General features: G+C 43.2%; 2 protein-coding genes across 2 annotated transcripts; one reads left to right on the top strand and one right to left on the bottom strand.

Moving 5' to 3' along the window:
* Positions 1–590: 590 nt before the first annotated feature.
* On the top strand, positions 591–8,292 carry s100v2 (S100 calcium binding protein V2). Its single transcript, XM_058619796.1, has 3 exons — positions 591–751; positions 5,063–5,194; positions 6,527–8,292. The coding sequence occupies exons 1-3, from the start codon at positions 743–745 to the stop codon at positions 6,695–6,697; spliced, it is 312 nt and encodes a 103-aa protein (XP_058475779.1). The 5' UTR covers positions 591–742; the 3' UTR covers positions 6,698–8,292.
* Positions 8,293–8,379: 87 nt separating this feature from the next.
* Positions 8,380–11,219, bottom strand: LOC131447845 (uncharacterized). The gene is made up of 2 exons (XM_058619927.1): positions 10,516–11,219; positions 8,380–10,201 (listed from the first exon to the last, which is right to left on the bottom strand). The coding sequence occupies exons 1-2, from the start codon at positions 10,575–10,577 to the stop codon at positions 8,380–8,382; spliced, it is 1,884 nt and encodes a 627-aa protein (XP_058475910.1). The 5' UTR covers positions 10,578–11,219.
* Positions 11,220–11,954: the final 735 nt, after the last annotated feature.

Here is an 11,954-nt window from a genome sequence, read left to right on the forward strand (position 1 = left end):
GGCCGACACCCCGACTCCCCTGCCCGACGGGCCTTTCAGCCACTAGCTGCCCAAAACCAGACATCGTTCTCTTCTTCTTCTTTGATAAGAATGCGTCCTATTCCCTGCTTCCAGACTTATACCACCCAATGGTGAAGTGGGATACTACAGGACCCTGACGCGCAAGTATACCACGGTCCACGATATGCAAATCGCATGCCAAGTATCCCACAGGCTTTTTACTCTGTTACTCCAAGGAAAGGGTACCAAAAAAAATGGTACCTGCCCAGTTGGGGCTGGTTATTTTGGTAAATATGTACCAAACCAACCAAGAGATTTAAACTCTCTCTGACATTTGCACAAGATGGTGACTTCTGTAAAGCAAAGGTTCTAGCTGAAAAGATATATACCGCCCATGTTTAATGTTACACACTGGACCTTTAAGTTTGACTCTTGTATAGGCGTTGGCATGTGAGTGTCCAGGCTGTGGTGGTGTTTGAAGTTAGGTATGTTGTTCTCAGCTCCTTCTTCCTGTCCTCTCTCTCTCTCTCTCTCCCGCTCTCTCTCTCTCTCTGTGTGTATCTGTGTCTCTCTCCCCTCTCTCTCTCTCTCTCCTGCTGTGGGAGGATCCAGGACTCAGGCCAGCTGTGACAGAGGCAGCTCACACTCACACACACATACACACGCAGCAGCAGCAGAAGCAGAACGAGCCACACGGAGAAAAAAAGAAGAAAGAAAAAAAAAACCTTCACTTCCAGTCAACATGCCTCAGGTACGAACTTTAAACTCTTCTTTTACCACTGACAACTTCAAAACCCGCGCTTGCTAACGCCAGAAAAACTTAACTTTTGGGTGTGTTTCCTTCTCTCGCGAGAATACGCGCACTTTTGTTCTCCAAATGGACGAACTTTGGGAAGTGACACGCAGTGAAGGGAGTGAGTGAGAGAGCGAGAGCGGGACGTTAACGTGTCATTTTTCACTCTCCCGGGTTAAATAATGACATATATACGTGTATATATGCAAGTTGTGCTGTGTCAGCTCTCTGAGTTCGCGTCAGCTCAGCTACTTTTTAAAAAACAGTCGTTTCGTGGAGACGAGCTGCCAGCGGCCCCTCCCTGAGACTGTGCTGTCATTCCTCTGAAGCCCTGTCTCAGGAAACTCAACCCAGATCAGCACAGTTTTCACTGTCTCTGATACTGAAACTCCACTCAGTGTGGGTGTGGGGCCCCAGGATTGTCCACTCACTCACTCATTCACTGACATCCTCTTTAAATTCAGACCTTCCTCATTATTTGCCTTCCCTCCCTCAGTCTGGTCTGGTGACTTCATGTTCAGGGCCTCATGTCAGGCCTGTCAGCCTCACAGAGACATTTTCTCCTCCTTTCCTGCCCTCTGTGCCAAAGCACTCCAATTTAGATTAAAAGAACACACACAATCCTTTTAACACAGGGGCCTTAAGCTCAAATGAACTGGGGGGGCCAATGAGTGTCTGGTTAGGGGGCCGGTCAAGTGGAAAAGAAAGTGTATTTATGATGATATTTCACATTATTTTCGAAACCGAAAAATAGTTGCAAAATGCATCATACTACAGAAAAAGCTACGAACTTAAAGGGGCCTACATGCCTTTATGGGGCCCTAAAGTGAATTTGATTTGAGGAGGCCCCCCTCCCACCACCTAGGAGTTTCCCTTTGACACAAATGTAACAATAGTTTAAATTATATTAACGTTGTGTTATTGACTACAAACCTTTGGGTTTTTTTAACACTAGATGGTAGTAAAATGATAAATGATGATTAAACGAATAATCTGCACTGGGATTAGCAACAGAAGTACACTTGTGTACAACCACCGGTGGCTGGATATGTTTGGCAGTTTGGGGGTTAATTGTCTTGCCCAGGGCCTGGGACACGCCTGCATTTAGCCTAGAGGAACCAGGGATCAAACTCTTGACCCCCATGGTTGGAAAATGACCCACTCTACCACTGCACTACAGCTGCCTCCCATGTACAATATCTGCTTTAAGCAGTTTAACTTTCTATCCGTATGGATGAAAAGGATGGACTGACTCTACCAAAAATGTTTATTAAATATTGTAATGTTGAACAAAAATATACTACTAAGGTGTTTTGTGGGCGGAGCTTTCACTGCAGTGCTACAGAATGTTATCAGTTGCATTTTTCCTGACCAAATAAAGTGTTGTTAATAATATTGTAATAATTGTAAATATGAGCAAAATAACTAGAGCATAAAATCATAAGAAATGATCAGGTCCTGTTTGTTGCAGCATTGTCACTGGTGTGTGAAATATCAACAATTTTGTCCATTCCTGATTATTCTGATAGTGAAAGTTCACCCCAACCAACCTCTTGTGAGTAGTTTTCATTGCTGTCATATGCTGTCCCTGTACAGCAGAGGGGGGGGGGGGGGGGGGAGTGGAAGAAGTCCACTCAGTTTCACACATAATAAATGATAAAGCCCTTAAGCCTCTGAAGTCACTGTGAAGGATCTCAGAGCTGGAGGCAAATGAGACTAAGGTGTGGTGAAAGGCCAATAAAAACGCGGGAGTCGTCCTCATTTTATTTGTTGTAACTCAAACAAATCACAAGAACTCAATCCTCGAATGCTCTTTGCTATACAAAGTAACTGTCTAAAGTCTTTTTGATAGATTTCAGAGACCAAATTCATCATTCAGCTTTATATAAAGAAGTGTGTGTACATATTCCAACGTATAACTGCACCGGTGTGTGTGTGTGTATTCAGGGTTGTGGTGCTGTCTGGGAGAGTCTTTACTTTTAGGTGAGGAGGGCTTGCAGCAGCTTGTGGTGTATCAGTCAGAAAGGGTGTGGTTTCTGACAAAGCTGTTGGCCCACATGTATTGAATAACTGTAGCAAGACTTGAAGTGTGTTCCACTGATGGCTACGAGGAAACCAGTTCTCATTCAGGAGTACGAGTGTGCAGCAGTGTGAGGAGAAGCTCTTGTGTTTTTAGGGTTGTGCACTCAGACCCCATTGAAATTAAAGGAGTTATTCTTATTTTCCTGCCAAATTAATCACGTTTTTGAGGGCTTCCCCCACGCCCCAAACTCTGTCTGAAAGTGGTTCGGTGAATGTGGGACGAAAATTGGATGTGGGAGGGGCAAATAAGTGCGCCGCCCACTGTTCAAATTCACCCCGAATAGCAGGTTTGTCATACATGCACAAAAATTGGTACACATGTGAAGAAGGTCGGGATGAAGAAAAAATTACATTACGACCACGATCCGAACCCAACAGGAAGGCTGCCATCTTAATCCATAGTGTTGGTCACACGGCTTGTTCAAATCTTGTGTTTCTCAGCGTCGTCCCTCTTCATCAGTACCACTTCCCACTTCAGTAGCATCATTTTCCAGGGCAACAGAAACGTTGCCGAGGTCCACTACAGCAGACTGGCACAGTCCAGAGAACAGCTGGTGAACACACTTACAGCAATTACCGCCACTGTAAAAGGCTGGTGTGGCCTTCTGGAGAGACTAAACACGGACCCACAGGAGAGAGAACACTTCAAGTGAATTCACAAAAATAGTCTGTGTGACTTATCAGATAACTTTATAAAGTGATATTTTTTGAGTCAAAAAACATCATCTCGGTAACGGATAGTTTAGTTTTTTTTATTATTATTTAAAGTAGTACTGTTGCTGGTTAGCGTCCTGGTCTGGGGCTTTTCTGTGTGGCATTTGGTCTGCATGTTTCTCCGGGGGTTCTCTGGTTTCCTCCCACATGTCCAAAAACATGTAGAGGTGAATAGGACACTCCAAATTGACCGTAGGTGTGAGTGAGTGGTTGATTGTCTCCATATGTTGGAGACATGCCCAGGGTGTACCCGCCTTTCACCCTATGTCAGCTGGGATTCTCACCAGCAGCACCTGTGACCCTCATGTGGAGGATAAAGTGGTAGACAGTGGATGGATGTGGTTGTACCAGGTACTGACACACAAAACAAAGTGATTCAGGCTCACCTCACAAAATCTACACAAGCTTAAGTTTTTGCCATTTTAAGAATATGTCTACAACTTTATCTCACTGTTGGAACGTCAAAACGTCCGTCCAGTGGCCAAAATTGTGTAGTTTGTTTAGAAATTTTGTTCAGATTTACCTCGGAGGCAGAAACTTCCCAATTATTACAGCAGTAGACCAACAATTGTCCTGTCCCAGCGAGCTAAAAATGCAGATTTTCTCAATGGACTTTGGTGTGGGAGAATAAACGATTGCATTTGGATAAGGCTGATAACATGGCAGACATATTATTAAGCTGGTATAGTTTTCTTTAGGTGAAACCTCTGTAAATCCTCCAGTTTTACCAAATCCGAGCCTCCAATTCCTAATATAACCACAAAAAGTGTGGCCCTTGGTCTGATTTTGTAATGTATATGTTCAGTTGTAACATTTATTATTGGCAAATTGCTTTATTTTAAATGGTTGAGTTTTGCAGAATTTTGCACTTTGTTGACATTGTAGTTCATGTTGAGGAACAGTCAAAAGCCAGTTAGATTCCTTTGTCAACTAGGTTATAACACTACAACAAACTACAACGACAACAATTTTTACAAGCTGTTCTTTAGTCAATGACATAAACTCAGGTAAAGGGCAAAAGTTGGACATCCTTTTTCGACCTTTCTTGGGTGGGGAGTATCCAAGGAATATCTCATCATGTAACATTATTTTTGGAAAAATTGACAACCACATTTAGACTTGGCTCATTGGCTGTTGAAGGATGCACCATTAGGTTCACCATTGTGTCTGTTTGCTGTTGAACTGGTAGTTGCAGACAGTGGCTGAATAAACGGCAAAGAACTGCAGTAGTAAATAAATAAAACCCAAACTGAAATTTATGCTTAGGGGGACAGGTGGGTGGAGTCATTTGGTAGCCAAACCTGATCCAGTTGGTTGTTTTTGAAAGTCCTGGTTTTTCCATTCTCTGTTCTCATTGGTCAATAAGCTGCATTTGTTTGCTTTGGGGCAGATAGCCAATAGCAACGTTTGTTTGAGTGGTATTACTGTACTGTTGTTGCTAATGACTTCTTCTTTCTGTTTTTTATAATCCAGTGCTCCGAGCTAGAGAACGCCATCCACACACTGGTCTCCCAGTTCCATGGCTCCTCAAAAGACAACAGTCCAACCCTGAAGGTTGATGAATTTAAAGGGATGCTGTCCTCCCAGCTGCCAACCTTGGCCAAGGTAAACCTGCCGTCAGTCTCCCATGTGCTTCAGCCTCAGCCAAGTCGGCCACTGCCTTCAGCAGCTGGGCGTGGCAGCTAAGCTCACCTCACACACATACTTTATGTTTATCCTTTTCCATTAGTGAGAGCACCTGGTACTTTTTAGTACCTGCTCTGGCAAGGTACCAAGCCCCATACACACACCAGCAAACACACACTTACTGTATGAAATCTGCCAGATTGGCCCTTATTACCTTAAGTAATATAGAAGGAACTGGTGAATCTATGTGTCCTGCTCTAACAAGGTCACTCCAAACCATCAGAAAAACCAAGTTCACACTGTACGACTTTCAGAATTAGAGCATCTGATGAACCATTACATTCCTGTTTGGTTTAGTTAGGACTTGTCCACTATAAGTCATGGAGCTATAGCCACAACTTGCCAGAATTTGTTTGTGTGGACTAAATTCAGTTATTCTCCATATCCTATTGGATTAAAGGAATTAAAAAATACACTGTCCTGTCACAATTGTCTGTTTTAATGTTAAAGACCATGTCATTTATATTGTTTTTGGACTTTTTAAATGATGAAAGAGTAAACCTCGCCCACTTAATGAGTCACAGCGTTTCTTCATCTAGTATTCTGTCTCATCGACCACTTTTTAGAAATAGTATTTTGTGACTTTCAAACATGACTTTTTCTTATAATTTATAAAACAAATTCACTCTGTCAAACCAATAATAATAAGGTAATTCTTGGTTCCAAGTCTTGTTCACATTGACACAGAACACCTTCATCACTTACTTTTGCCTAAATGAATTGCACTTGCATGTTTAGAAACATTCTTTAACTGTGGTGAAAAAAGTGGTTAAACCTCTTTTCTTCCACCCTAACTTGTGAATGACTGAATCTTCCAAGGATGCCCCTTTCATGCTGAAACTGTTATCATTGCCACCTGTTGTGAATCAACCTCTTCACCTGTGTAACATTCCATTCATTTCATTTCATTCTCTGTGAATGTTGCAAAACATTCCCAGTCTTTTGTTGCACATTTGAAAGAGGAAACATGCAGCAAACATCAAGCATACTTTACTCCACGTGACAATTGGTCACATAAGGTGTTTTGTTTTTTTTTGTCATTTATACTTTTGGCTTTTCTCCACCGTTATGTGCTTCCTGTGAAAATACATCATAGACGTCGTAAATGTAATGCCAGGAACATGTTTGCGCCTGTGTGGTGTTTTTCAGGAGATGACTCCCTTCTTTTTTATGAGGTCACCAGGTTCTCATTTGTCAGCTGAAAATTGGTTCAGTCTAAAAAAAAATGTGTTGTCCTTGTTTTCCCCACAGGGTTTTGGCTCAGAACAGGGACTGAGTAAAGTCATGCAGTTGATGGGCGTAGGTGACGGAGAGGGCATCTCTTTCCAGAACTTCTGGAACTTAATCCAGGACCTAGCCAAGAAACAGCACAGCCTTACCTCTCCGGGGACAGGCACCCTATGCAAGTGCGTCGTCCTGTGAAGAACCGGCTCTCAGCCCAACACGTCAGCAAGCATGTTTCTGCCCTGGATTCCGAACCCAGTAAACAACTCACACACGTCACTCTCCTCGTCATGCATCGGGGACAGAATTTGAGGGTGCAAAGTCTTGTCTGCACACAGCAAACTGTTCCCACCAAATAAATAGGAATTGAAATTGAACACATTTGACACATTACATTTCTGACAGTGTGCCGCCCAGCGTCCTTTGCATCTGCTAAATTCACTCTTCTTTCACGCGTCTCACACTCAATCGAACACCGAGTGTCTACCACACACTCAGAGGGTCCGTTCACATGAAGCGTCTAGAGACACACACACACACGGAGGAAGTGTTTTTAAAACCACAGCTTACAGTTGTGTCGCTTCTGTTGTTCCAAAGCGACCAAAACCTAGGAGCTGCTGAGGCGACTGTGACGTCGACACACACACACACACACAGCTGAGACGCTTCATCTGAACGGCCCCTAAAGTCTTTCAGCGCGCTCTATCGTAACTGTAAGTGATATTTAAAACATCTGCATGTCAGAGCCAGAACACCCGTCACACTCACTAACGGTCTGAATGGGCTGGAACACGTCTGTCTGTAGATGTCGTCGGACCGGTTTGACGCACATTGAGCCAGACTACGATTTGCTGATCCGACACTTTTCTTTGTATCCGACTCTGAATCAACTGCTGCAAAAGGCTGCTGGGCACCATCACTGTCACTCTCATCATATTATTTGTGATAATTTTTACCTTTTACTTTTATTTCTTTTCTTTTTGTCTTTTCCTTTTTTTTCCCATTACCTGGTGATTCATAATGCCCTCAGATCCTCCTCCACCCATAAGATCAGTTGGATGAATGGCCCACTGTTTCACACCTACACCACTGATTCACCCAACACAGCTCAAAGCTCCAGGTGTGACAAGTGCAAACAAACAGTTTTGCTTTTTGTTTTTCGTTTTGTTTTGTTTTTTTTAAAAAAAGGTGGACTCCATCGAATGAATGCAAATTTTGAGAAAGGAAGGGAACAAGAACATGGTCTTACAGTGTCAATTCTTCGCTTTGCAATGGTCATGTCATTAGTTTAACTGCGTCAATGCAGAGTATATAGTTTTTTTTTACCGCAGTCATATAGTATAACCAACTTTGCATGTTGCAGAAGAATGCTGTCTCATAATAATAATACGCAGGCGCGTCATGCAACAGATTTGAAGATTTGAAATGTAGAGGAACTGCTGTGTATTTTTTCCAGACTCTTTAAAAACATTTAAACGAGATCTCTTTCTTTCTTCCTTTTGCACAGACATGATTGCGACGTTTCTTGCTTCGTAGTATCTGTCGCGGCCTCTGCGTCGATGGCTAACACGGTGACTTAAATTGTTGTATCTGAATCTTTACATTTATACGATGCTAATCATCTCATACAAAAACATCTCCAGAGTGTGTGCTTTATTAAGTCTCTACTAGCAACGCTTTGTCCTCTGTGATTCTGCATTCTCTATGTATTTATATTTCGCAATTCTCTGTAATCCGACCTTTGTGACACTATAAGAAAACAATTATGTAATAAACCACCAATAATAACCAGACGTGATTTTTTTAATTGTTAAATTATTTACTGTGTTTTTTTCATGCTGATATTTTCAAGATCATATAATTTCTGTGGATATAGGTTGTCATTGGAAAGTGGGAGTGCATCCTCTCTTGAGCTTCCTCCCTTCAGGTGTCCCACGAAAGAATTCCAGATAAGAAGAGAACACGTACTTATTCATGACTTTGACCTTCCCGAATATGGCCAGTTCTGTTTGCTCGTCGTGGTCGACCGTGTTCATGATCTGCTTGGACTTGATGTACAGCGCGTTTTCCTTCGAGACCACCTGATCCAACCAAATCTGAATGTTTTGCGGGGCCGTGCCGTAGTTGTCAACCGCGCAGCCGTAGAATCCTCGCCGCATGTGATCGGGCCACGGTTGCTCTGTAACCATGGGGTGGTCGTCCTCGACGAACGCCGTGCATAGGCGGCTGTCGGTCCCCCGCAAGCGGCCCACCTCGCAGCCTATGACGCTCATGAGAAACAGCGAGAAGGTTCTGAAGTTGCGCACGGATGCCGAAAACACTGCCACCATGAAGTAGCGGCCCCATCGCTCGCAGTTATAGCTGCACTGTTGGTACTGGAACGTCTGTCGACAGAAGTCGTTGAATTTGGATGCTTTGAGCCCCTCTCTGAGCTCCTGAAGCGAGGACTCGTTCTGCTGCCTGTTGAAATTCAGAAGGAAATAATCGATCTCTGCCACATTTTCAGTGCTTATAAACTTGCCTACGACAGTTACTCTGAGACTCTTTCTGTGTACTTTGTAAATGCAATCATTGAGGACATAAAAAAGGCCTGATGCAACTTCTTCTCGGGCATGGTATCTTATCTCCACAAGAAGGTCCTGGATGGTAACAATATGCTTAAAGACGATGCTTTCTTGTTCTTTGAGTCCTGGTTCTATGAGCCATATTGCCTCCATGTGTCTTTGACCGTGGTCCAGGACATAGTCGGGAGCACGTCGTCTTTCACTCTCCTCAAAGAACAAGCTCCAGGTAAGACCCTCCAGGCACTCTATGGATGGATATTTTTTCCGCAGCTCCATTGGAACAAACATTTGAGGGTGTCTCGGCCAATCAAACATCTGAAGATACAACACATGGCCTTCATAGTCCGGGAACACGGGGCCTGCACAGCCAAGCTCCACCCTGGTCAACAGATCCCCTCTGTGGTCCAGTTCAGCTGTGACTCTCCTGCTGAGGTCATGAGACCTCCAGACTCCGTCAGCTGTTGTCATCATCTCTCCATCAGGGCTAACCGACAGGAAGGAGTTATACAGGTGCAGCTTTGTTTTTACACCCAGAGACCGGAGAACTTGTAGAAGCTGCAGCACAAAGTCTAGCTCATTTCCAAGGTTGCAACTGATGAGGCTGATGGTGCTGAGATGACCCAAGATGCTGTGGGTTTTTAAGACGGACACAAAAATGGCAAGTTCCTCTGAGCTGTGACCACCCAGCTGGGCTGAGCCTCCTTCTGTGCCGCCATGGCCAACCAGAATGACATTAGGATTTCCAGTGGGGAGGAAATGTCTTCCTCTGAGAACATGCAGCGCCCCCTTCTTGTACCTCAGCAGAGCAGATACACCGGGTTGCCTCGCGTACAGGTAAACGGCCGACTCCATCACTGCAGGATCTTCTTCCATAATAACTATAATCTCGTGTCTGGGTTCATAATCGTGTTCTCTGGCGGTCACAGGTCGCTGGTTAGACGTTTTTTCTGTCTTGAGTGTGTCGTTGTGGCTTAAACTCTCAGAGTGAGTCAAATAAAATGGAAGGGCATCCTGGGAGATACGACTACCTCGTTTAAATGTGGAGTTTCTGTCAGGATCTATCAGCCACTTCCCAGCATCTGGAGTATCTGGAGACAGTGGTCGGTCAAACCTTGGTGGAATCATCTCATGATATGTCCTGGAAGTAGATACATGTTGGGTCAATAATGACTCGGTGATTGAATACTTGCACTGACGGAAACACTGTGCTACATTGAAATATGTGACGTGTCTGATATGGCTTTTAAAAGAGGCGCCATATCTTGGATGGTAACTTTATTTTCTTTATTCTTATTTTCTCTGAGTTCAAGTAGTTAGGAAATACATCAATCTCATTATTTCAGGGGATCAGGGATCTTCACGTTAGTCACATCACTTCTAATATTTGAACAGCAGCCACATTGACATGTTTTATCAGTTCAGATAATGCAAATCAGAGGTGTAGAGTCTCACCTGTTTCCATCAGGGTTCCTTGGAGCACTCCAATCTGTAAATACAGGAAACACTCGGCACATTCTTAACCATTCATGTAAAATGTTTTCTCATCTGATGATCAGATTAATCTTTAGATGTACTAAAAATTAAAATGTCTTTTGTTGGCTCCATTTAAAATGTCACTGTCACAGACATGCCTCCATGTAAGCAGATGTTTCATGACTTCAAGTCTTTTTACAAAACAAAAAAACACAATATGGCTCAAATTCAGATCTCCATTATTAAAAGAACCTTTTAATAACGTTGAACTTACCGGCGGTAATTCGCGCTGCCAAAGACAGCTGAACAATGACAAGAAATTCCCAGGGTTCCAGCATCGCTGTGAGTGTCTCCTGAAGAGCAGCTGAAGTGAAGAGGAAGTGAACTGGAGGAGCGTCACGTCTCCATCCACATTTGGTTAGATTACTATGGAAATGATGGACGTGTTTTATGAGTGCACACTTTATCATCTACACGTTAGGAGGGTTTGTCTCGTCACTTTAAGTGTCGGCTACGGAAAGATCTTTTCTTTATATTTTCAGCTAAATTGAATTAACAACAGTATAAATACATAAAGGGCCACACGGTGGTGTAGTGGTTAGCACTCTCGCCTTGCAGCGAGAAGACCCGGGTTCGAGCCCCGGTTGAAACAAGGGCCTTTCTGCATGGAGTTTGCATGTTCTCCCCGTGTGTGCGTGGGTTCTCTCCGGGTTCTCCGGCTTCCTCCCACAGTCCAAAAACATGCAATGTGGGGATAGGTAAATTGAACACTCTAAATTGACCATAGGAGTGACTGTGAGAGTGAATGGTCGTTCGTCTCTATCTGTGTGTGGCCCTGCGATGGACTGGCGAACTGTCCAGGGTGTACCCCGCCTATCGCCCGATGTAGCTGAGATTGGCACAGCACCCCCCGCGACCCTCTGGCAGAGGATAAAGCGGTAGATGATGACTGACTGATGATGATAAATACATAAACACATACATGTGCTGTATGTGCGCAGTAGGGCTTGAAAATTACATGTCCTGATACATATTTTTTCTCTGAGCTCATGAAAGGTTTTCTTTTCAGAAGTTTGTGGGCATTGTGAACACTATAATAAACTTTAAAATAAAATAAAATATCTCAAATAAATACAGTATCTTTTATTACATACTTCAATGTTCAATAATAGATATTTACATGTGTAAAAAAGTTAAAAAGTGCAGTAACATAACAAGTGTTGATACCAGATTTCCTCAATTTCATGTTGATTCCATGTATTTTTAATCAGTATTTAATTTAAAATATTATGGTGTTAAGTCAAAAAATATTTGACTCAGTGCCATAATTTTTTGCTCATGCCACTGTCATGTGTTTTCATGAAGCAGGTGACAGACATTATACACAGTATACCTTGTCTCGTGATGTATTCCTGTTT

Source organism: Solea solea, chromosome 20 (genome assembly GCF_958295425.1).
Source record: "Solea solea chromosome 20, fSolSol10.1, whole genome shotgun sequence".
NCBI lineage: Eukaryota > Metazoa > Chordata > Actinopteri > Pleuronectiformes > Soleidae > Solea > Solea solea.